At 44.1% G+C, this 27,067-nt stretch overlaps 1 protein-coding gene across 1 annotated transcript; it reads left to right on the top strand.

The window, feature by feature from the left end:
- The first annotated feature begins 2,491 nt into the window (after nucleotides 1–2,491).
- Nucleotides 2,492–27,067, top strand: GABRP (gamma-aminobutyric acid type A receptor subunit pi). Its single transcript, XM_075009770.1, is given in 9 exon segments — nucleotides 2,492–2,547; nucleotides 6,188–6,300; nucleotides 11,474–11,541; nucleotides 15,757–15,974; nucleotides 16,923–17,005; nucleotides 22,298–22,435; nucleotides 24,958–25,110; nucleotides 25,759–25,952; nucleotides 26,765–27,067. Coding segments are annotated over 9 exon segments (1,326 nt in total).

The raw sequence follows: 27,067 nt of genomic DNA, 5'->3' as shown, positions 1-27,067 counted from the left end.
AGTACTTAATTTTGGGAAATGCTCCATTCATACCCCATTTGTGTTGCACTTAACTCTCCTGATATGATGCCTTTGGTTCATTTTAGTGCCTAGCTGAAAATGCGAGCTGGTAACAGACATGCCATGAGAAAAGCACAGCAAACCTCTTCCCTTGCTTCCTATATGCTGATCCCATCCAGTACTTCAGCAGGTAGATTAGGACTTGAAAAAGTCTGTCTCAGATCTGCCCTTGAAACAAATAGTGAGATATTAAGGTGATAGGCCATTCTCCCCCAGGCTGAGAACTTTTATCTCTCATCAAAACTCACTTCTCTACTCTTCATTTAAAATCAGCTGCTGGCAGCACATGCAGCCTATATTTTTGATTATGCTTTATTCTAATTATTCCAAGGCTTGCTTTTTAATCACATGCGCAACTGCCGCTGCCTAGCAACAGGGTGACAAGATGGCTACTGCTGGCATCACTTCCTCAGAGAGAAGTCTCATTGGGTGGTTCGCTCTCCTTGCTGAAAGCTTGTGTAACGCTCCTGTCCCCTGGAGGTGGTGCTCTGTCCTGACTAGTGGCACCAAGACCCCTTAGAGGTTGAGTCTTCGACAGCTTTAGCTAAGGGCCTTGTGGCTTTTAGCTCATTCAGTAGGGGCTCATGCACCAGGCGCCAACTTCTGTCCTGCCCACTGATGACCAGAGTCTATCATTGTTACAAATGAAGGGTCATCTGGGTTATCAGCTGGAGCTCAGGGATGCCCTTCCTCAGCTAGGGGAAGTACGTAACCCATACACCTCCTGTGCCTGGTGTTCTGTCCCCTTCCGTCACAGAGACCACTCAGAGATTAATGGGTCTGTTACAGCCTTAGCTAAATGCCTTGTGGCTTTTGACTCAAGCATTGAGCTCCGGAGTCCTCAGATTCAATCCTGCCCACTGACCACCAAGCTCTAGTAGCATTACACTTGAACAGCCCTACTGTACTCCCTCATCCAGGGCAAACTCTCAACCTTTCCAAGCTAGTCCCAAGTCAGGACTTGGGCTCACTCACAGTGGGCTAGATTCTCTCTTGGACCTGAGCTCAGCTCAGCAAAGGCAGAGGGAGGAGCTGGTTACAGCTCTCTGATTTTCACAGCCTGGGCTCCGCATGATTCAGGCCACTGGAATAGTGTTCCACAGAGAGGCTACGCCACTGAAGCCTCAGCATGTAAAACAGAACTTGGTCATGCCCATGCGCTGCCCTGATGCGTGACTCCTCTCTCTGTATGAGCCCTCTGTTTGGCAGATTGAGCAAGTGGTACAAGAATCAGCTCTGCTGACTTTGCCTCAACTGGGAATACTCCTTTGCCCAGGGAGTTCTCTGCTGGTGAGTTATGGTCTGAGTCCAGCTCCTTGTACCACCAGAGCAGAACCAATGGGGAGGACTGTACTGCAGTGTTTGAGCCACAGCTGGATCATGGATCTAACTGCAAACGTAGAAAGGGCTGGGTCTGAAGTTTGGATGTGAATTTCAGGCTGTAACGAGAAAACCCCCTGAGTTAAACTCTGTTCTTGGGGGCTTTCACTGGCCTAACTCCAGAGCAACTCTACTGACTCACATAGAGATATTCCAGACTTAATGTAACTCAGTGCAGAACACAGACCATCAAGGACAGATATTTCCTTGCCAAGATCTGCATGAAAGCATTCATATACTCAGATGTGTTTACATGCTCATGGTTTAGAGAGAGCAGATGAATCCACGTCAGATCCCTTTTGGAAGTCTTTTCAATGTTGTCTAAAGCTTTTCCACTATCGGCAGAGTGCCACTCACATCAATCCTTCCCTCTAAAACTAAAAACTCAGCCCCCATCCACGTTTTCTGTGGAAGAAATGGTATCAAATCCAGAGCCTCCATGAAGCCAGCTTGGGACCTGAGAGTCTATTTTATGTGGAAGGCATTACTGAGATGTCATGGTTATGAGCATCAGTACAGAACGTCAGAAGGGAAAGAGAGAACAGATTCTGGACTCAGTGTTTGTTGAGAGCACTAAACACCTTGCTGGATCAGGCCCTGATGTTCAGATTATAAAAGGAATCATAGAACACTAGAACTGAAAAGGACCTCGAGAGGTCATTGAGTCCAGTCCCCTGCCCTCATGGCAGGACCAAGCATCATCTAGATCATGCCTGATAGATGTCTATCTAACATGCTCTTAAATATCTCCAGTGATGGAGAGTCAACGACCTACCTGGGCAATTTATTCCAGTGTTTAACCATCTTGACAGGAAGTTTTTCCTAAAATTCAACCTAAATCTCCCTTGCTGCAGTCTAAGCCAATTGCTTCTTGTCTTATCCTCAGAGGTTTAACTTTTGTTCTACCATCCACTTCCCAGGGACTGTGTCTGTGTCTGTGTCTGTGTCTGCACCCATCTTTCTTCAACTGCAGTAAATTGCATGCTGTTGCTTTCTGCTTCACAGATGATCAGTACAAGTATCACAGCTGGCACTGAAACCAACTCCAGAAATGTACTGAAGATATTTTGTCCTCAGCTGTGTGTGGCTTTTTCTTCCAACTCAAAGGTAAGTGTCCTGACAAGGATCTCATCTGAAATGTAATTGCTTTAAATGCTGGGGGTTAGAAGCAAAATGGGCCATGGTTCCAACTCCAACCCTCCCTTTCCTCCCAAAGAGAGTTGGATGCATGAGGGAGAGCTGATTGTGCCATCCCAACGGCTAGTGTAAGAGACACAATTCCCTGAGGTTCAATGCCTCAGTAGGGAGGTGCTGTCCTCTACCTAAACCCCAGTGAGGCCCTCAGTAGATTACAGCCTTGTGTAACTTCCATTAGAGGATCTAGAACCCCATGAAATTCCTCTAGTTTTGAGTTTAATTGAGTGAACCCATGCCCAGCTCTGAGGAAGCTTGAATCCAGTCATAGCTCGGTCCTGAAATAACACAACGTGGAGAAGATCTGAGCTCTGCTTTAGGTTCTGTGGGTTCTTTCAGGCCAGAAAGGTGCAATGAAATTCCAGGGCTGTAAAACCCATGTCCATGAGAACCAAAGTAAAAAAAAAATTACAGAAATCTCAAATACCCAGTCTTCTGAGTTTCACACTGCATAGCCCTCAGTGTCATTATGGTACTGGCAGTGGGAAGATCATGCACTTTCTTGGTCCTTGTTTTTCCATTTACACCAGAATAAACACCTTCATCTCAGATGTAGCCATTTGTTTCCATTGCTGGCAAATTTTTTTTCACTCATTTTGTGCAGCTGCAAGTGAACACACAGGGCTTGGTTCCACTGGGTAATTACACTGTTAGAACATGACCCCTCTCTGTCATTCGAGCTAGGTACTTTAGCTGGCCCCTGTCACCTCAGTGTCTGAGGGCCTTCACATTCATTAGTGAGATCTTCTCCAAAGACCACTAGGTCAGGATTACTGTCTAATTTTTGCACAGCTGGCAGAGATAGGTCTGACCCCAAACTCTGCATCTAAACTCGCCTGGAGTGAGGAAAGGTTTGACTTTGCATATGAGTGCTCAGACCCTCTTCTGATCATCAGCCACATAAGCCCCAAGCCGAAGACAGTGGCTTGATTTTGTTCCCTTGGAAAAGCTTTGGCTCAGGCTATGAATATTGAGATTCAGCTGTCACCTGCTGCACCAACCCAGTTCAGTCAGAGGCAAAAATTAGGATGCCTCCCAGTCCTGATGGCACTAGCTGCAGAGACATGAACATTGCAGGACTGCTGGTAAATAATAAGTGAGGAGCAAGGCATTTCCTGGAGATCACTGACACCAATGAGGAGCTGATGGCCTGAGCTACAGCATATGGGGAGGGTGGGGAGATGGATGTATTCACAGATGGATTTTATACTGGGGGCAGGGGCCGTTTTAAATCGAGTACCAAACTGGCTTTGTAATGAGGAAATATCATATGTTGTGTATTGCACAGTTTTACAGACTTCCAAATCTCCTCCGTTTGTTGGCCACCTAACCCTGTGTTAGATCACTGTGAGTATTGCTCTGTGCCCCACATCATGCCCCACATCATCAGTCAAATTGCTGCCACATATCTGGCTCCACCAGCGTTTGCTGGAGTGGAACAGCCTACTTATGCCTGAGCAAAGGCAGGGGGGCAGATCAAGGGAGGCAGCAGGGCTGCTGACCATAGCTCAGGTGTCTACACTTACCGCGTCAAAGGGTCCATGTCCTGGATTTCGATTTCACGCATCTGGTAAAGACATGCAAAATCGATCTCTCGGGCGCACAGTCAACCCCCTGTACTCCTGCTCTCATGAGGAGTAAGGGAGGTTGACAGGTGAAATGCTCCCATCAACATCACTCTGTGAAGACAGACCTGACATTCGACTGCAGATACATCGATTCTAGCTACATAATTGAATTGTGTATCTGCAGTCAACTGTAAGATCTAGTCCTGTGGCATCTTGCAGACTAACAGGTATTGTGGAGCGTAAGCTTTTGTGGGCAAAGATCCACTTCATCAGATGCATGAGATGAAGCGGGTCTTTGCCCACAAAAGCTTATACTCCAAAATATCTGTTAGTCTATAAGGTGCCACAGGACTTCTTGTTGTTCTCGAAGCTACAGACTCACACGGCCACCTCTCTGATACTTGTAAGATCTAGTGTAGACCAAGCCTCAGGCACGTAATTAATCCAGTCCTCACTGGGTGGCTAAAATAGCTATGGAGAGCCCAATCTTGTAAAACAGACCAGTAGATGACACAAATTCATTGCTTGACTCTTCTTCAGTATTGTCTTCTATTTATATAAAGGCTTTACGCTGCCACTTACCAGGGTGGTAACTGATCACCTTTTATGTAAAAACCATAGCAACAGGAACTCATTAGTGACTTCATGGAACGAGTCTCTGGCACTTGTCTTTGGGGGAGCAGCACACTGCTTGTAGCTGGGTGTTGTATGATGTTTTTAAAGGTGTGGGAGGGGTATATAAGCCTGATTCTGTCCCGCCCATTAAGGGGTTAAGAGACAGAGTAGTTTCCCCTCCAGCCGCAGCTGATTGGCTGATCAGCACCACTTGGTTTAAGAAACTGCAGCCAAGCCAGAGGAGGTGGCTGCAGCGAGATTGGGAACTAATCTGCATTATTAGGAAACTGGGAAGTAGCCACTGAAGGAGCAGGACCAGGACTCAAAACCTGTAACTGTCACCCTACTTTCAGGTTTAGGCCTGTTCTCCAAAGTTTACTTCTTTCACCCTCGCTCCAACCTGGGCACAGCCCCTCCCCCTAGAGGGTCTGTTTTCCTGTTTTCTCAACATCTTTTATCTGGGGCTGGACCTCATCCACTGGTCTCACCAACCCCTGCTCACTCAGGACTTTCCAGGAAACTTATGAGATCTCTGTCAACTCCCAGCAACTCTCTTCCTTTCAGTCCAACTGAATTCGTCTAGGTGCTTTGGACTTTGCTGCCTCATAACTGTGGAAAGCGCACAGCTACATTGGCGACAGGCAGTAATACAAGAACCTGCGTAGGTAACCCTCCAGGAAGTCATAAGTAAAATCCAGCTGTCATCATGTGACTTTTTCTGCATAGAAGCATCTTCCCCAGACTGTCATATCCCTCCACTAGAAAACCCCAAACTTTGGATCATCTGTTTTATGTAATTTAATTAAAATTCTTCTATGAAAGGATTTTACCACAAGATTAGAGAGGGAGACACCTAAATTGGAATTCATTTACAAGTTTAACCTAGGCCTGAACAGAGATCTTAACTATCTTATGCACTACAAGGGCGATTTTCTCACCTTTTGATATTTGGAAGAATGAGATACATCCTATGTAATTGCTTCATTAACTGGCCCTGCTAGTTACAGATAACCTTTTTTTTTCCTGCCCCCTTCCCACCCTCCCCCCCCACAACTATATAAACCCTGGATTCAGTTTTTCCACTCCATTCATCTGAGGAAGTGGGTTTTACCCACGAAAGCTCACGACCTAATAAAATTGTTAGTCTCAAAGGTGCCCCAGCACTGCTCGCTGCTTAATCTAGTCACACACTGATTGCCCACCGTCCCCAATCCCCACGCAAATTAAACAGAAGACTCAAAGCTGCTGGCTTTGATGAAGTGTTTTACACAGTTTCTGCTGGGAAACATGCAAGGAACGGGACGGCAGCTGTACACCAGATGCTGCCAGTGTCCCCGCCATGCCTAGGGATATGCATTTGTGTCTTTTAGGAAGTGCACGCTGGGCCATAAATTGGAGATGCAGAGCAGTGACATGGTATCCCTCCCTGGATTTGAGAACCTCACAGAGGGCTACAATAAATATCTCAGGCCGTACTTCGGTGGTATGTCAGCCAAACAGTTCACTGTCTAATGAAGGGGCTGGATAATGACTAATGTGTGCGTGGAGGGAGTAAGGTTTTAATGGGTTTGCTTTAGCAAGCGCCAGCTTATTGGTCCCTGTTAAATTAGCCACTTGGCCCCAAATCCACCCTCTGCTCCACCTCCAATTCGGTTTCTTTGGCAGGGCTGCATGTGCACAGCTGAAGGCGAGACTCACTCCCTTGCAGCATGTTGGTCTGTGCAATAAAGAACAGGAAGCGTAGAAAGTTCCGACACCTGTCGAACTGAATACCTTAGGCTGAATTCTGCTGTGTTGCAGCCATGCTTTGTGTGCAGGTGGTTGTTAGTGGGCATCAGATTTGTATAAGTGTCATGGTGGCTGCAAATAACCAAAGCCTAGTATCTCAAACTCCAGCATTGCTCACTGATAACTCCCTTCTGGTTTAGTTCCAGCCTCTGGGGACTTTTTTTTGCACTGTGGAGCCATGTACACTAAACCCTAAACAGCCTGTGCCAAGGCTTTGCCTTAAGGCTTGTGAAAGGACAGCTGCCTCAGTGTTTGGAACCCTCCTGCCGCCAGCTTACAGCCCCTATGTCATGTAATGCAGCTGGTGTACATTGACTTTGTCTACACTTTTTAGCTTCTCTCTCTTCATCTTCCCCCTATGGTGATAAATTTCTACAATAGTGGAGCTACATGGAGTAATGGCCACTATGTCCGGTACTGTGGAAAGACACCAGCTCTCCATTGAAATTGGTCCCATAGGAGAGCAGATGGTTATAACATATGAGAGGTTTAAATGCATGCAAATCAATATCAGCACAAGTGTAATGCATCCATATCACGTTAGGTAAAAATTGTCCGGGCTCTGATTCCTAAGTGGCTATCACTTTTGAAAATGGGAACTTGTTCCTAAATCACTGAGGGGCTTTTGAAAATTACTTTTTCAACTTGCATTCTTATTCAGCAAATATGTATAAAAAACCTTGTTAAATCTAACTGGCTGGCAGAAGGTGGGTGGCTTCAGTTCTAACTGTGCTGTATAACTGTCAGTCTGTACTTGAAAAGCTATTGATCTGAAGAAATGGGTCTGTCCCACGAAAGCTCATCACCTAATAAATTATTTTGTAAGTCTTTAAAGTGCTACATGGCTGCTGGTTTGTTTTGTTAGAACGCAGACTAAAACGTTTACCTCTCTGTTACTATTCAGCTGGCAAGATATGGAGGCCGTGTCTACACTAGCCCAAATCTTCAAAATGGCCATGCAAAGGGCCATTTCGAAGATTACTAATGAGGTGCTGAAATGCATATTCAGGACCTCATTAGCATGCCACCAGCTGCGGCTCTTTGAAATTGGCACATATCACTGCCGCACGGCTCATCCAGACACGGGTCCTTTTCGAAAGGACCCCACCAACTTCAAAATCCCCTTATTCCTAAAAGGATGTTACTCCTATAAGGGGATTTCGAAGTTGGCGGGGTCCTTTCGAAAAGGACTCCCGTCTGGATGAGCCACATGGCAGTGAAAAGCGGCAATTCTGAAAAGCTGTGGCCAGCGGCATGCTAATGAGGCGCTGAATATGCATTTCAGCACCTCATTAGTAATCTCTGAAATGGCCATTTCGAAGATTTGTGCTAGTGTAGACGTAGCCATAGTTTCAAATAAATCATTTGGAAGAAAAAGTGCACATGTTGATTGCGCTGATCTTTAGGGCTTGATTCTGAAATGTGATGAGCACCTGCAAATCCTGTTGACTACAGTAGGATGTATGGATGCTCAGCACCAATCAAGATCAGGTCTCTCTGGTCCTAGGGCTTATTTCTGCCTTCCCTTAAGCATGCATATCTCCCATCTAAGCCACTGGGCACGGCATATTGGTAACTGCATATGAAATTTTGTGATCTGTGGGTTATGAAGAAAATCTTCTATGAAGTTACTGTGCTATTTCTTTGTTACTGTACTGACAGGGTTTGATCATCCTCCTGGTCACCCATATTACAATAAAAAGAGGCAAAAAAAATAAATTGCTTTACAATAATACAAAGCAGCAGAAATGTAGCACTTTAAAGACTAACAAGATGATGTATTTGATTATAAGCTTTCGTGGGGCAGACCCACGTCTTCAGATCACTTTCATTTCCAATACAGACTGACATTTATAAGGACAGAGGACCAAAAAAAAAAAAAAAAAGAAAAAAATTGCAATAAAAACTGATGAATCAAATAGGATTGAAGGAAGGGGGTGAGAGTGAGGGGTGGGGGGATGTTAATTGTCCTGTCTGAGATAATTACAGGCATCAAAGGAAGGGAAATAGTCCTTGTAATGCGTGAGGTAGTTGATGTCTCTGTTCATAGCACATGTTAATGTGTTGAATTTGAATATGTACTCTAACGCACAAATCTCTCGCTCTGATCTGTTGTTAAATTCTCTATGTTCCAGGACACAAATTCTCGTCTCTTTAACAGAATGGCCAGCTCCGTTGAAGTGTTCACTAACCAGCTTATGTGTATTGAGTTTTTTGATGTTTACTCTGTGTCCATTTATTCTTTGGTGAAGGTTTTGCCCAGTCTGTTCAATGTACATAGTGTCAGGGCCTTACAATGATGTCATCTGACATTTCCTAGGGCGGAGCTGCCCTCTTGTGGTGAGTCCTAGCTTCTGTGCTACAAAGAGGTGGCAGCTCTATCTACCAAAATCTGTGGTTCCTGCAATGTAAAATTGAGTGTGAAACGGCTGGTGAAAGAGGATACTCCGCCTCCATTTAGTCATTTGTTCTATTGGCTGACAATTTACTTCCTTTCTAGCTAACTGCTGTTCTTTCAAAGTTTCACTTCATGGGCACTGAGGTGAACTTCACAAGGGGCTCGCCCTTTGTTGCTCTGGGGGCGGGGTCCTGCATGCTGAGGAGCATTTTGCCCCATATGTACTGAAATGTGCTAACTAAATTTCAGTTTGAAGGGGAAATACCCAGTAGACCCATGGCCTGACTTGAGAAATGCCTGCATGGAGGACATGAAATCCACAAATTCTGACTTCGTTTTTCAACTACGTGGACTGTTTTATGCCACTTCTACAGAAACATCAGGCTCTAACTTTCCAATCCCACAAACCTTCCTGACCCCAGTGGCACCACAATTTATCCTTGCTGTACAGCAGTGACACCCACTGGCTGCTGTCCCAACACCCTGGGGGCAGGAGAATCAGGTGGTTCACTGTGCTGTGCCTCTGGAGGAACAACACAGAAAGATAATGTTATCTTACATAGCATTTTCTTGTGGGCAAGGCAACGGGGGGACAGGGGATAGGGGACAGTGGCACAGAGAGCAGGTGCTCTATCTGGCCCTGTGCTACAGTTCACTGGACACACACTCATTCACATTAAAGCATGTCCTTTGATCCATTGGCACTGGCACTACCGATGCTGGAAATGCTGCCGCACACCCCCAGCTTGCATTGGCTTTCATCGTCCACGGGGTTTGCCGTTCGGTTCAGTAACTCTCAGCATGCCTACAATGCAAACTGTTCCAGTGCCCTGCTTTGAACCCAGTCGGCAGGTTCTTGGGGTGAACTCAGCATCTGGGAAAGTGAGATTAGACTTTGTGCAGGGACAGGTAAGAGGGTCCCCAGATCGGGTCTCTTTACACTTGAACCAGGAAGTGTAATTGCAACACTTATGGATGGACCTGATACAGCTTTGAACCAAGTGCTTGCTTTCAGTTAGTGCTGCTGCTCAAGTGAGAGTCCACGCAGTTGATGGGACTCACAAAGGGTGACACCTGAATCACTTATAAATCCCTGAGTAAAAAGGACTGTAGGGAACAAAGTCCCACCCTGCTAACTTCCAGAACAGGCTGCAGAGGAAGAATAAGGCTTGGGACGCTGCCTTGCATCAGGAAGAGGCTGTGTGGTTCAGTGGACAGAACATAACTAGGACCCCAGTGCCTCAGTTCCGTTCCTGCTTCTGGTTCTGACTCATTGGGCAGGTTGCTTAATGGGATCCAACTCTCAGTTTTCTTATCTCAGAAATGGGGATAATAATTGTTCTCCACCTCTACAGAGGGCTCTGAAATAGAGCCATGGAAAGTATTTTTATAAGAGCTAAAGATTCCTATCAATACATAAGCCACGCCATCTATAGCCCTTGATTCCTGTGGCTGATTGCAACAGAAATATTTCTTACTTGGATGGCCACGAGAGCCGCACATTACCATTTCTGTCTGCTGATTCCTCCAGTGAAAGAAGTGCTGCTGTTGGCCACCCAGGCAAAACAATTTTGAGCGTGAGATTCCACTCAGCTAGCTCCCTGAAATATAATCTAGTTTGTTGGCCACTGGTAGCAATAGGCAAAAACCCCATATATATGGAAAGATTAGATTTTATAAGTAAGTGTTGATTCCACCATAAATGTATAAACTGGTGAAAAAGTGCAGGTTGAAACTCTCTAATCCAAAACACTCTTATCCAGCAACATCTATAATTTGACATGATTTTAGTTAGCCAGACGACCACTTACCATGGGTGTAGCCACATTTCCCCTGGTCCCATAAAACTTGTTTACAGCCACCAGTCTTGGCTCTCAGTGTTCTGTGCTGTTCTTTAGCTGTCATTTACCACTAAATGTCTTCTAAGAGCCCAGTAAGCAGTGGAAGTTTCGGTAATGTGCTAGACAATATTGACCTCCCGTGGTCCAGCAAATTCTCTTGGTCAGCAGCAGTCAGGTCCTGAGGATGCCGGATGAGAGGTTAAACCTTTATTTCCATCAAGAATTTTCCAAATGAGCAGATAATCAAAGTAAGACAAGTGCTGTTTGAGAACTTATTGCAGTTTGATTTAAGGCTATTTACTTTGTGTATTTTGACATGGGATGGTAACCTTTTGTGTTTTTAATCGCTGCAAAACTTAAACTTTGTGAATCTTTGTCTACTGTTGTCAAATAATTGTCTAACCTCCTTGTAGGTCCCCAACTACTGTTAAAATTTAAGTAACTTACTACAAACTTAAAAAATAAACATTGAATTTTGGCAAGACTACCTATGTGTGATGCTTGATTGAGTGCATTGAAAATTCCACACTCAATTCTGAGTATCTATTTATTCTGCTTACTCCACAGAAATATGGTGTTGCATTCTCCCCTTGCTTGACTCTAATCTAAGCCTCTCTTTCTCTCCCTAGAGAAACCTGTTCAAGTAGCCTTGAGCTTGGACATTGCAAGTATCTCAAGTATATCTGAGAGTGACATGGTGAGTGACACAGTCTGTCACATAAGCTGCGTCTACACGTGCATGCTACTTCGAAGTAGCGGCACCAACTTCGACGTTAGGCGGCGAGACGTCGAAGTCGCTAACCTCATGAGGAGATAGGAATAGCGCCCTACTTCGACGTTCAACATCGAAGTAGGGACCGTGTAGACGATCCGCGTCCCGCAACGTCGAAATTTCTGGGTCCTCCATGGCGGCCATCAGCTGGGGGGTTGAGAGATGCTCTCTCTCCAGCCCCTGCGGGGCTCTATGGTCACCGTGGGAAGCAGCCCTTAGCCCAGGGCTTCTGGCTGCTTCTGCGGCAGCTGGGGATCTATGCTGCAGGCACAGGGTCTGCAACCAGTTGTCAGCTCTGTGTATCTTGTGTTGTTTAGTGCAACTGTGTCTGGGAGGGGCCCTTTAAGGGAGCAGCTGGCTGTTGAGTCCGCCCTGTGACCCTGTCTGCAGCTGTGCCTGGCATCCCTATTTCGATGTGTGCTACTTTGACGTGTAGACGTTCCCTCACTGCGCCTATTTCGATGTTGGGCTGAGCAACGTCGAAGTTGAACATCGACGTTGCCGGCCCTGGAGGACGTGTAGACGTTATTCATCGAAATAGACTATTTCGATGTCGCAACATTGAAATAAGCTATTTCGATGTTGGCTGCACGTGTAGACATAGCCAAAGTGAGGAAAAAGGGGTTCTGCCACTTTGGAGAGGGCTCCTAGTTTGGGATGTCAGAGTTGGAGACCATGATCAGTGTATACAGAAGTGACAGATGATAATGGGTGCCTCTGTGCTTCAGAGCTCAGTGTCATGGTTCCCAACTCAGCCACACGCATCCTGTGACCTGGGATCAGATCTTCAAGGGGATTTATACATCTAACTCCTTTTTTGGTGGGAATTAGGTGGCTCAAACCCTCTGATGATCCAACTTTGGTCTCCCTGTGCCTCAGCTGCTCTTCTGTAAAATGGGGATAATAGCACTTGAGAATGAAATCCATTCATGCTTAAGAAGCTTTCTGATGATACAGTTGAACAGCTATAAGGACTGAATTAGGTAGACACAGCTCACAGGGGCTGACTGGCAGAAGGAAGAAGCTCAAGATGTCCTGAAAGTTGGTCCCTTTGGATGGTTCTGAAGCTGGGCACCAAAAACAGTGGCACAGAAAGTTGCTGTTCATAGTGGAAGAGATTAGCTGTGGGCTGCAGATGTTGTAGGTTTTCCCCTCCTCTTCTGTTCCCCTGCAGGTTCCCTTCTTTCAGGCTGAGAGATGGCACTGCACGTTGCTCCAGGGGCCACCTCCAGACCTCCTCTATAGCCTTATGATTCTGGGGGAGGATATTGGATTAAAGCTGAGGAGAACCCCTGGCTTCAAAGGGCTTGGAAGACCATCACTCCAAGGAGACGTATAAAGGGAATCCTTCGCCAAAGAGAGGGCATTTTTTTTCAGTCTGTTATTCCATCACTTGTGAGACATCCCCTTTCCATGGCATATATTTCCTCCCCATGTCACCTAAATTCCCCTTGCATCAAGGAGAACATTATAGAGACATACTCTATGGCTAGATAAATAATTGAAATGACCCAAAGGTTTTCCCCTTCATCACCAGTATTAATAATTCACTGCATTGAAACTTTTAACAGTGCATTATTTCAATCACTCAAGTCATGGAATGCTTCTTACTTCATAGACACACACACAGACACACTCACGCACACACACACACCAGTCTGAGAATCAAATCTGAAGAGTGAAGATAACATCATTTATTTAGCACCTTCCATAGAAAAGGATATTACAGACGATTTATTGAACTTAAGGGGATCGATTCACCCGCCACTGAAATTCATCCATATGAGGGTGGGAGCATGGTAGCTGCATAAAGCAGTAACACAACACAGTTGTGAAAGCTACATTTAATTCATTTGCAAACTAGAGAGCCAAAAATTGCCAAAAAATCCTCCTTCATGTGCAGGGACCTCAGTGAAGAATTGCCTTTGCATCCATTACAATTGAGTACCCTTATTCTTTTGTCTCCAGGACAACATAACAATACTTCATCCACTTCAAACTCCTGGGGGGATTTTAGGCAGGCTGGAGATCATAACTAAGCTGGAGTATGACCAGTTGACCAGAACTGACACCCCTACTCTGGCAAAATGTGCTGTGAGATCTTTAATAACCATAGTTGGTCAAGAACTTGGTTTTTGACTTTCCTGCGTAAAACTTTAGCCTCAGAGCATTCCCTAGTCCCTGCAGTGGGCCCTGCAGTTTAGTACCAACTAACAGAGAAGAGCAACAAGACAAGCTTTGACCCACTTCCTATAGTATTATCCTTAAATTGCATGTTAATTTCTTCAGCATGTTGCCTCCAAAACACCTCTCTTCTAAGCACAATCCCCCACCCCCAAGTATAGCCCCCAGGAGTGAATGGAGGAAACAAACACTCTGTCAGACCTATGACATGTCTCACTTGTGATCCTGCTTATCTCCATCACTCAGAACTGTATTGTTCTTCTCATAACCACTGAGTACTGTGCATAATCTTTCCTCCCCTTGCAAAAGCACCTTCCCTGGCTTAAACAAATGAGGAACTTTCGATAGAGTGAATGGTTTAAAAAAATGTACATAAGCCTATGTTCTTGGACTCTTAGCTCTGGTGAAAAACCAGTGTAGTTGTATTTGCTCACTGGCTCTCCCTCTATGTGATTATCATATAGGTATTGCATTCATGTATTGGTAAGATATATCTATATATGTATTTGCAATACTGGAAGCTATTTTATATGTAATTGACGTAGGGACTTAAGTAACCCAGTCAACCCCTCTGCTTCTGTTTTCCAGGTGGAGATTGTAATATGCTAATACTTGCTTACTTACTTAAAGGACTTTAAGGTTTAGGAGTGAAAAGTGCCGTGCGTGTTGAACCTCTCTAGTCTGACACTCTCTGGTCTGGCAATATTGTTGATGCAGCATGATTTTAGTCAGCCATATGTACACTCTTCATGGGTCTGACCAAGTTTTCCACTGTCCCTAAAGTTTGTTTACAGCCACCAGTCTAACACTCAGTACTCTGTGTTTGTTATTTAGCTGCAATTTACCCCTAAGGCTATGTTGACAGTAGAAGCACCTGTCGACAGATTACTGTCGATAGAGAAATCTCAACACAACCTCTGTCAACAGATTGCATCTACAGACAAAGTGCTCTGTCGACAGAGAGCTGCCAGACTGCACTGCCTTCTGGTGACAGAAAGTAGAATGGCAGCTCCTCAAAGAGGGCTGCCCAGCAACCAGAAGTCTTCTCTGTCAACAGAATTGTCCACACTGCACTTCTGTCGACAATACTATGTCGACCAGGTTCTTATGCCTCAAATTTTTGAGGGCTAATACTTTTGAGGCAAATCTCTCAACAAAACTATCTAATGTAGACCCATCCAAAATGTTTTTAAGAGCCCAGTAAGCAGTGGAAGTGTTGGCAATAATGCTAGACAATATTGACTTGTGGTTCAGCAAACTCTCTCTCATCTGGCACCAGTTAAGGTCCCAAGGGTAACAGACTAGAGATGTTCAGTGTGTATAAGACAAAGTATGATTATTAAATGGGTCTGAATAAATGAAAAACCTCAAGCAAACACAGGAAATTGAGTTTACAGTTCAAGTCTGCCAGCTTTGTCATGTGCATTCTGAGCTGAGTTGTGGTGTGTTATATGTCCGACGTTTAATGTTCTGGCTGTAACCTTCAGGAAGGACATCCAGCGGTCTGGCTATGATAGCATAGGAGAAAGGGACGAAGACATATATACAGATGGTGAAGACTACACGTCAGCTTCCTTATTAAGGCTACATTACCCAGAAGATGGACCCACTCAGGGTCAAGTTCCCAGGGTTCAATTTTGCGTGCCTGGTGGAGACATGCGAAATCAACCTGTCAGGGGTCAGCAGTTGACCCCTGTCCTCCTTGCTGTTAGGATGAGTAAGGGACATTGACAGGCGGAACTCTCCCATCAACCTTCTTTAGTGAGGATGGCCGGGTAAGTCAAAAGCAGATAAGTCAATTCTAGCTACACAGTTGCCGTAGCTAGAATTGCGTATCTGCCATCAACTTACCTGCCAAGTGTAGGCCAAGCCTAAGTGTTTGAAAAAGTAGAGTGACAACAGTACATCATAAACATTCTTGCTGCTTCTCTTCTCACACCTGCCACTTTCCTCCAGAACTACACTGCGACAATACTCTTGTGGCAGCGCTGGCTGGACCCCCGCCTGGTTTTTCATGGTAACACAAACTTCACTCTGGATGCTCGTCTAGTGGAACTACTCTGGGTGCCAGATACATATATCATGGAATATGAACGGTCTTTCCTGCATGATGTTACTGTGGGGAATTGCCTTATAAGATTGTTCTCCAATGGCACTGTCTTGTATGCATTAAGGTGAGTTGCGTGCTGGTGGTGTTGAAGAGAAGATTGCTAAAACCACACTGGGGCAGAATGTATTCCAGCTGGTGTGGCCATCAGGGTTAACAAATTTTTGATAGTACTTTTTGGATCTCAGCATAATTGAATTGCTCCTTCACTGCAGTTACAGTACAGTTATTATCAAGTAATACTAGGGGGCTGCACCCCCTGCTCACTATGTTTGCCAACCCCACCTCTTTTCCCAGGAAAGCTGCACAGCCAGCCACAGCCTGGTCAGGGATCTGCATGGCAAACCCAGCCTGGTTGGAGCCTCCCCAGCTGCCACTCTGACCTCTCCCCGACAGAGGAAACATTTAGCGAGAGAGAGAGAGATTTGTATTGCATTAGTCCCTAGGAACTTCAGTCAAGGAACGGTCACCCTCCCCTCTCCCAATGCTAGGTACTGTAAAGAGCATTAACACAAAACACAGGCCCTGGCCAAGGAGCTTATAGTTTAAGTGACAGACAGGAGATGGCAAGTGGGTAAGACAAAATGGGCTGAAGGAAAGTGAGAAGCAGAGGTAACAAAATGCACAACAATTTAGTAGAAGAGTAGATGGCTTAGCTGGCTGCTTGCTTTATCAATACCATGGTGATCTGTAGGTATCATATGGCTCTTCATATGGCTCTTCAGTTATAACCACTTGTGTTATTTACTCATAAATTTCCTGTTGTCATAGAGCCAAACTTTGCTCTCTCTTGCACCAGTGTTAATCTTCAGTCATCCTACCTCCACTGACTTATAGTGTACCAGAGCTCAGAATTTGTAGCTTAGAATGCAACTTTTTTGCTGGTAGTAATGCATTGATTTCAGAAGTCAGAACTATGTAAAAATCTTCAGGTTCTCTAGTTTGCTATGAAAAATAGTGCCATCCTGCTGCGTGTCTTTGTTGCATGGCCTCTGAACGCTTTTTCTCCCTGTAGAATCACTACCACTGTTGCATGTAACATGGACCTGTCAAAATATCCCTTAGACAAATGGATGTGTAAACTGCAGCTGGAAAGCTGTAAGTATAACATTCTACAGATGCCTAAGAATATTTGCCAGGCTTATTTTGGCTCTCTTTGTTTATATGTAGCTGTCCGTCTCTTGTTTCAGCCAGAGCAGTGTGAAATGTGCTTTTATTTTTCTGCAAATACAGAAATTTATCAAGAAGAAAATTCAATTTAATTCTTCAAATGCATATCATTGACATTCCAGCATGTATAAGTTCACTGTCCTACTGGTCCCCATGTGCTCTTTACAGGAATCAGATTGGTAATAAATACTACCTTTCCCCAAACAGCCAACAGGCCTGTCTTTCACACAGAGGTATATAATAGTTCAGGTTGAACCTCTTGAATATAAAACTCTCTCATCTGCCAACATCTGTAATCCAGCATGATTTTAGTTAGCTGGATGACTCTCATGGGTTTGGTCAAGTTTCCCACGGTCCCATAAGTTTGTTTCCAGCCACTAGTCCTGGCTCTCAGTGTTCTGTGCTGTTCTTTAGCTTTAATTTACCCCCTAAATGTTTCTGTGAGCCCAACAAACAATGGAAGTGTTGGTAACGCTGCTAGACTATATTGACTTCCCGTGGTCCAGTGAATTCTCTCATCCAGCACTAGTCAGGTCTCAAAGTTGATGAATTAGAGAGGTTCAACATGTATCTTCCAATAAAATCAGCTCCACTTGAGTACACTCCTTCATTAGGGCCAGACTAAACAGGACTACAGTGGTGCAGTGGGTGTCCAGCATGGATTTGTAAAGAACAAGTCACACCAGACCACTCTGATAGCTTTTTTTGACAGGATAACAAGTCTTGTGGATAAGGGAGAAGTGGTGGATGTGGTATACCCAGACTTTAGTAAGGCATTTGACACGGTCTTGCATGATCTTCTTATCAATAAACTAAGCAAATACAACTTAGATGGGGCCACTATAAGATGGGTGCATTACTGACTGGATAACTGTTCTCAGAGAGTAGTTATTAATAGTTCGCAGTCATGCTGGAAGGGCATAACAAGTGGGGTTCCACAGGTATCTTTTTTCGGACTGGTTCTGTTCAATAGGTTCATCGACAATTTAGATATTGGCATACAGAGTACACTTACTAAGTTTGGAGATGATACCAAACTGGGAGGGGTTGCAACTGCTTTGAAGGTTAGGATCACAATTCAAAATGATCTGGACAAACTACAGAAATGGTCTGAGGTAAACCGGATGAAGTTTAACAAGGACAAATGCAAAGTGCTCCACCTAGGAAGGACCAATTAGCTTCATACATATAGAATGGGAAGCGACTGTCTTGGAAGGAGTAATGCAGAAAGGGATTTAGGGATCATAGGGGACCACAAGCTAAATATGAGTCAACTGTGTGATGCTGTTGCCAAAAAAAAAAAAAAACCAACATGATTCTGGGATGCATTAGGAGTGTTGAGAGAAAGACACAAGAAGTCTCACTCTTTCACTCATCTGGAGTACTGAGTCCAGTTCTGAGCACCGCATTTCAAGAAAGATGTGGAGAAATTGGAGAAGGTCCAGAGAACAGCAACAAGAATGATTAAAGGTCTAGAGAACATGAGCTATGAGGGAAGACTGAAAGAACTGGGCTTGTTTTGCTTAGAAAAGAGAAGTCTTAGAGGGGACATGATAACATTTTCCAAGTACCTCAAAGAGGGTTACAAGGAGGAGGGGAAAAAATTGTTCTCCTTGGCCTCTGAGGATTGGACAAGGAGCAATGGGCTTAAACTGCAGCAAGGGCAGTTTAGATAAGATGTTAGGAAAAACTTCCTAACTGTCAGCGTGGTTAAACACTGGAATAAATTACCTAGGGAGGTTGTAGAATCTCTACTGCTGGAGATATTTAAGAGCAGGTTAGACAGACACCTGTTGGGGATGGTCATGGTATTTGGTTCTGCTGAGAGGGCAGGGAACAGGATTCGATGACCTCTTGAGATCCCTTCCAGTTCTAGTGTTCTATAATTCTGTGATTATATGACTTTGGGACAATTGGTGGATAATAGGGCCCAAATTTTTGAAAGAGTGCTCTCAGTGAACCATGTTGCATCCCATTCACATTTGCAAATCAGATGTGTATTTGTGTATAGGTTTGCATATACAGCAATTTCAGTGCATGTGTACATCAGACCGTAAACTTGCACAGATCAGACATACACATGCATGAAAATTAGAAAGTAAGTAGGATGGACTGGATTGTGGCTAAGGCAGAATTTGGCTCTGCTGGTTTCATTGCTGAGCAAATGCAAGCAAGCAAATGCAATGAGTTATGATGATCCCACTCTGGGTGCTAATAGACATGTCCATACTCTACGAAAAAGGAGCACAAAATCTGAATTAATTTGTACCTTTGATGGTATGGTTTGCACTGTTGCTTTCACTGCTTACCTGAGAATGAACAGAGCATAGGGTCCTCAGTCCAGCATCTTTTACCTCTGCTAAGTGAGTTATGTTATTTTCAAAACAGAAGGAGGTTTTCACAAGGATAAAGAACTGGCTGCAGGAAGTATGTTTCACCTGTGAAATTGGCAAGTCAAAACTAGAGCTGGTGCTAGCAGAGGAAGGCACAATGATAACTTGCCAGATGATGATGTGAAGACCACGACTTAGAAGATTACCTGTTCTGTTCACTCCCTCTGGGATGTCTGGCATTGGCCACTGTTGGAAGACAGGATAGTGGGCTAGGTGGGCCTTTGGTCTGACACAGTATGGCTGTTCTTATGTTTCCCATCTGTGCCCTTTGTTTCAGTAACATAAATAACGGTGAGCATGGAACCCACTCCTGCAAGCCCTCTGTGCACAGAACCCCTGAGTGACCCACAGTGGGGCTCCTGGCTGCAGGGCACCTGCAGGATCAGTGACAGTCAATAAGTGATGCTCTGGGTTACTCAAACTTCAGGATTAGGATTTTGCAATGCTGGTCATTTATGAATAGCAGACCATGCATATACCCAACATGGAGAGAACCCTGGGGCTTTCACCAGTACACCGTGGCTTTCAAGAGAGGAGAGCTCCACTCCAGAGGCTAAGAAGAGGCCAGCTGACGGCCCTGCCATTCCATCTATCTGTAGGCAGATTTCCTTCTCAATGGCCTGCATGTCCAGAAACAGGTGCTCCCAGGGAAGAGCCCCATAGGATGCAGTACTTTCAAAAACTCAGTGAAAAGAGAGTCAGTCTCGCTGAAATTCTTCTGCAGGGACAAAAGGGCTGAGCTCCCACTCAGACTACAGTGGAAGCCCAGTTTTCAGGCACACTTAAGCTGGGGTACCCACACAGGACTCACAACTCCCTGCCTCAAAGCGAGTAACCTGAGATCTCATCTCCTTCCCTTCCTGTTTGATAAATTCAGCTGTGCAGCAAGGTCCCTGCCCTCTGCTCCACTTGAAGTGAGATGTTCTCCCCATCACACATATGTTCATCAATAACAATGGAGCTTTTATTATCTACATCCTTGCGAATCCCCTGAGCGATATAGCAGCCAATCTCCCATTTCAAGTCACAAAAAGAAATGCCTGAAATTTCACTATTTAAAGGCCAGGTTTGACTTGACAGCTTCCAGAATGGAGCTCCTATGGAAACGCATATTATTTTCATATTAAAATCCTATTAGTTCACTGCGATTAACTTTATTACAAAGAATAGCACCTGAAATAATAATGATTGACCTCTTCTTTTAAAGTGTAGCTGCCTTCAGACTTTTTTTAAAAAAGTAATTGGGTCTTACGTCATGCTGACTGTCTAATTCCAGTGAAATTGCAGGCATATTGCCAACTGGAGATTTCCTTAGGATAAATGCCTGGGATGAATGCTGTTTAAATATACGCTAGATGAATTAACAACCTGTCATTTATTCTAAAGCTTCCCTAATTAATCACAATAGCTATGATTGCAAAACTCTCCAGAAACTTTGAAGAGTCATATGATTAGGATTGTATGGAGGGATTCAGAACCTGTGCATATAATTTAGGAGTATGTCAGATGAATGCTCCAGTAATTTGTGTCTAATAGAAAACACAATGAGATAAACAATACAGTTGGAAGTGTGATTGTTTTCCTGCAAGGTGTGAACTGCTGACTATTGGCCTATTAGTGTCATTCGTCATTGTTCAGATTGACATTTCATTGAAGATTCAAACTAATGAGATTAATGGGTTTGTTCACTAAATGAATGACTGTTCCTGAGCCGGGTTGCTCTTTGGTGAGTGAATAGCAATGCCAGGTTATTGGAAAGATCACGCACTTTAATTCAGGGTCATGTTATACTGTCCCTTATACTTCCAGATCCTCCACTGGCGTAGGTGGGGGTAGCTTGGCTGAAGCCAGCAGAACTATGATGACTTACACAGATGAAGATCCCATCTTGGCCCACTGTTTTCAGTAGGGAGCTTTTCTTCCAAATCAATGACAGCCCTGAACAATTAGTTTCAGTATTTGAATTGTCCATTTTTGGACTGATGCGTTCCTAGATGTTTAGAGGCTTGTCAAAGCATCTCTGAAGTGTGCATACATGGGTGGATCATTTGGCTAAAAAACTCGTGCTCCTTAGATTTCTAACTCTTCTGCTTCCGGAATTTGTAACAGTTTAACACTTTGCATTCTGATCTCAGATAGAATGCTGACAGAGAAAAGATTCAGATCCTAAAGTAACTGTGTTCCAAAAGTATCTTGGATTTGATTCTAGACTTGATTCTAGGACAGGGTGAAGGGTGGGGGGTGAGGGTTGTATTTCTTTCATCATTTTCATCCTCTACAGCTGAAGTAATTAGGCCTCAGGATGGTTAATTTCAGTTTCTCACTAAGACCACCACTTGCAATCAAATTAGAGCAAAGCGGGAGGGGTGCTGTTTTTAAATGTTAGCATATTTTAAATAAAATACTGTTTGCAAATGTTATAAAATAGGAGTCAGCTCTTCAGTGGCTTACATGTTATCCTTTGCCACAAGGCAATATGGGTGTAAAAAGCTACTGGATCAGAATTCTCCACTTTAATTTACAACACTGTCAGTTTTACACCCATCTTGAGCTGAGGGGCACCAGGCACTGAAGAATAAAGCCCATACAATCTATCATCATTCTAAATTTGATCCATCAGAATACACCTACTGCTGATTTAGGAATAGCCATTTTCACCAAACTTTTAACATAATTATACAACAAAACAAAACTTGCAGTTAAGTGGGAATCCCATTGGTTGTCGTGCGGTAGCTGAGTATTGCTGCCTCTATCCAGTAGAGGGCAGTACACCACACATGCACTAGGCAGTTCATTACACTAATACCCTATTTTATTTTCTCTGAAGGGGGCCATGATGGAAACGACATAGTGTTCACTTGGTTTAGGGGAAACAATTCAGTTCATGGCCTTGAAAAGCTGCGTCTCTCTCAGTACACTGTGGAACATTATCACACTCTTGTCACAGGATCCCAGCAGGAAACAGGTAAAGTTAGGAGATTGTGTGCCCCTCACAAGCATGTATCATTTTTCTCCTTCCATTATATGTGGCAATGTCTTTCAGGCCAAACAGCACTGAACAGTGAGATCATTAACTGTTCCTTCTCCCAAATAGAAACAAGGCAATAAATTTGCTTCTACAGCAATGGGTGATAAATAAAAATATTATCTAGCACTTGCATTGCACTTCTCAACAGTAAAACTCAACATACTTCATGAAAGAAAGTAGGTATCATTAGTCCCATCCAAGATGTTCTGTAACAGTCATGGGACAAATGAATTTCTCATGTGCTGAAATCTACTTGATGTATTTTTATTATGTTGGAAAAACCTAGAGTGTGTTTTCTGTGTCTACAAACTATAAACATTGCACTGAGCATTCCAGGAAACAGTTTGTGTAACTGGGATCAAAACTAACTTATTTAATATTAATTTGTTTCCAAAGGACTCTTCTGTATCAATGCAATGGGAATGTATTTCTCATTACCAGCTGGTTTAAAACGAGACAATAGGAGGACCTGGAGCAAGCTTCCTGGGGTGATTAGATTTTCAGAAAGAACCAGGACTTGGTATGGAGGCCCAGCAGCAAAGGATCAAAGGTTTTGAACATCCAGTTTCATGACAAGCTATATACTGGCCTTGTCAAGATATACGGCAATGCAATCTGTCTTAAACAAGGGGTGTTCATTTTAGAAAAGAGCTGCAGGCAAACAGACGAGTTTCTATACAACTTCATTCCAGTTCTTGAATCCCTTACTAGAGATTACATCCTCTCTGGGACCCTCTACAGCACATACAGACTTTTAGTGGCTGTATCGTATATTGTATTTAACCATACCTTTACAGACATGCCACAGCAGCATTGTGGTACACAGAAGAGAGCTGCAGTGAGAACACAGTGTTACATCCAATTGTAGTGGCTCAAAAAATTCCCTTTTTCTGGTTGTCCTTCCAAGGTTGAAAACTGAAACATTATGGTAAAATTCCTACCAGCTGCCATCTTACAAAATAGAAACCTGTGATCAGTTTTCAGGGGGCTGTTCGTAAGCTATGAGGCTAACCAGTCACCACCGTTACTGTTTGCAATGGTAAACTAAGGCTATGTCTACACTGCAGGGTTTTTCAGAAATAACTTATTTCAACGTTCTAAACTCAAAGTAAGTTCTGAAAAGAGCATTCACACTGCAAGAGCATTTCAAAATTGAGCATTCACACTAGAAAGCCCACTTTCAAAATAAGTGCAATGATGTCATGCCTCCCTGGAGGCCAATTAAGTTGTAATTACCTCTGCTTAGTACACTCTGAGTCAATTTAGAAATTAATGGTGGGGAGTCAATGAAAGTCATTCATTTCAGTGGAGTTACTATTTTGAGTTAAATTCCCCATTATTCCAGAATAACAAGCTTTGCAATGTGGACGCAAGGGGTTTTTTTCCAGAAAAAAAAAAAGTCTGAAAAAAAAATTTATAACAGTGGATACAATCCCTTAGAAGCACACATAGAGGTAGGAATGTTTGTAGTAGATGAATCCTGCCTGAAAGACATTATGGGACAGATCCTCACCTGACGTAAAGGTGAGGGGCTCTAGTGAAGTCCATGTAGCTGTGCCAAGTTATATTGGCTGAAGAGCTGGACTAGAGAGAAGAATAAGGCAAGGCTCATGTTCTGGTCTCTTGGAGACATTGTCTGGTCAGGTTTGGCCTTCAGTACAGGTTGTATGAGGAGTAAGCTTTACCAAAGGACAAAATGAATACAAATGGTTCCTTCCATTGGATTTTTTTTTCCACACAGAGAGTAAAGGGTCTGAAGCCCCACTAACCATCACCACCTGGTGTTTGCAACTCAAGCACTGCAGCCCTGTGCCAGCTGAAATGACAAATCGATAGCGAAATTGACTTGACGTTGACATGAAGTGAGTTAATCTGATTCATTGCCCAAGTGGAGAGTGATGCAAGCAGTCACTAAATAGCAATAAATCGGTGAGAATTAAAACTTCCTGTGGTGTTAACAGAGCTGAGTGCTATTTCTGGCCTTGACCCATAGCTCACTGTGTTGAATGGAAGGACTTTCACTTACTTCAGTGGATCAGAATTTTAACCTGACAGAGGACCTTTAAAATGCTTCCTTGGGGAAAAGTACTGTCTGCTGCCTGTTGGAGATGAAATAAAGGCCTCGGCCCATCTCATGGCTTTGTTATGCAACAGTGTGGAATATCGCTTGTAAATAAGAAGCTGGGGAGTCCTTAGGGGGCTGCCTATTTATGTTAAATATCTCTTGCTTGCCACACACTGATAGTTAACTTCATTGTACATTGGCTTGTTTAGGAAATACGAAATGAATAAAAAGACAAGATGGGACAGGCCCTCTGCTCATATAGCCTATGTGACTCCAGTGGCTTCAATAGAGCTGTGCGCATGAGTTGAGGAGCTGGCCTGTGATGTGCTTGAAGACAGCAAATTGTCCCTGGAAACTTTGCTTGTGTGGCATGTGTCCTTGTTTTTCCTAACAGGCAACCACCCGCGACTGATCCTGCACTTTGAGCTGCGGAGAAATATCCTGTACTTCATTCCGGAGACATTTGTTCCTTCCACTCTGCTCGTCATCTTGTCCTGGGTTTCTCTTTGGATCACCCTGGATTCGGTTCCTGCAAGAACCTGCATCGGTGAGCTGTACTGGAGGGGAGGTGTCTTGGGGCAGGCACAAGTAAGTGGGCAGCGTTTTTCTGAAGTGCTGCTAAATGCCAGCTTTTCTCAGGGAAGCATGTGAATGGCGAATGGTCAATCCAAAGGAGCAGGTCACACTTTTGTTTTGGCATGTGGAGGAGAGCCAGATTTGGTGCATGGAGAGTGGAGGAGTATGTTCTAGTTGGAATAATATCCCCACCCCAGCCAGGGCTCTCCATGGCCAGAGTTCCAGTGCAATTCAGGACATGAGGTTCACCTGTTCTCCAGTTCAGGCTCCCCTCCATCTACCATGGGATCTGCAGCTAGATTAACATTGCAGGAAGTTACACCACTTAGGTTCTGCACCTCCCCTAGAGAGGCACTTTTTGCAATCCAGCATCCCAGGGGAGAGAGTTTCTATTTCCACAGAATTTCCTGGGTGGGGAGGCTGAATACTCTGCTTCCTCCATACCAGTTGGTATGAAGTGCTACCAGAGTTGTAAGGCAATAGGCTTAGTAGTGTTTCACCCCCAGGCCTTGTTAAAAGGACTAACCAATGGATAAGAGAACTGGGCTCTCAGTTCCCAGAACTGTGGGTGAACTGCTGTCCCATTGCTTTTGAAGATATGTCCTTCTCCGCCTCGCAGGAGTAACAACGGTGCTCTTGATGACAACTCTGATGATTGGCTCACAGACTTCCCTCTCTAAAACCAACTGCTTCATAAAAGCCATTGATGTATATCTTGGCATCTGTTTCAGTTTCATTTTTGGTGCCCTGGTGGAATATGCAATTGCTCACTACAGCTCATCACACAAATGTGCAGCTGAAGAGCCTCGAAAGGTGAGTATAGAGCTGCCTTAGTGAGCAAGGTTACATTGAGCAAGCCGTGGTTGGTGCTTATTAATGGGCTATCCCATGAAAGGTGAGCCAGAAGAACTGTCTTCCTGCTGGAGGATGAAGAAAAGTGCATGAGTGTCTCTCTCTTGTTCCTGCACCTATAAAGCAATGGTATTTACAACACCCACAGTCTCACACAGCACTAGCCCATTACCCTGATGCTAGTATCTGGCACAAGCTAGCACTGTTCAGCTAGCTCCAGAATGCTAACAGAGCTCATGGTGTGCATTGATTTTCTAGATACATGCTAATATCCATGAGAATCTTTCTTGTTGGCTGATGGCAAAATTTGGCTCGTAACTGTGCCACACCAAAGCATTTCATTAGTGCAGAGACCACCATGACCAAAGTGGAGAATTTCATGCTGCAACATGAAACTTTCAGGGGCTTTTCTTTCTTACTGATGTGCAGTGCTGCACTGTGCGCCTAGCTGATCTTATAAACTAAGCAGGGTTGGGCTGGAGACCTCCAAAGGGAATACCTTCATCCTTCAGGAAATGCTTCTGTGATCCAGAAGAATGTTTGTTTTGCATGAACAACCTCAGCATTATGGGCTGTCAACAGTGATAGACCGTCCAATGCCCAGGGCTCTACCACGTAAGCTAAAGGAACAACTCCCTTAGCTGAGAGCTGCATGCTCTTTTATCTTTTGTATGGAGCAGCCAGTAGAGGAGGCTATGAGACACTTACCCAGAGCATTATATGTGCATCCAATTCACATCACCTAAAACTAATTGTGCCCTTTTGTGTCCTAGGAGCCTACCAAAGAAAGAGAAGACATCAACATCACAGACATCCTCAGTAGCTCCATCAGCAGTTATAGGCAGAAAATAAGTTTTGCCAGCGTTGAGATTTCCAGCAATTATATTGATTATCATGACCTAACCAGGACAACCCCTGACAAAATGAGGTCCATCTTGAGAAACAAAATGCACAGGATCCTCAACTGTTTCAAAGTTCAGAATCCCAGCAATGTTAACCATTACTCAAAGTTACTTTTTCCTCTGTTTTTCATGCTGGTCAATGTATTTTACTGGGCTTATTATCTGTATTTTTAG

This window comes from Carettochelys insculpta, chromosome 15 (assembly GCF_033958435.1).
Source record: "Carettochelys insculpta isolate YL-2023 chromosome 15, ASM3395843v1, whole genome shotgun sequence".
Lineage (NCBI taxonomy): Eukaryota > Metazoa > Chordata > Testudines > Carettochelyidae > Carettochelys > Carettochelys insculpta.
Note: the sequence above shows the minus strand (reverse complement) of the source record. Positions and strands in the feature narration are given on the sequence as shown.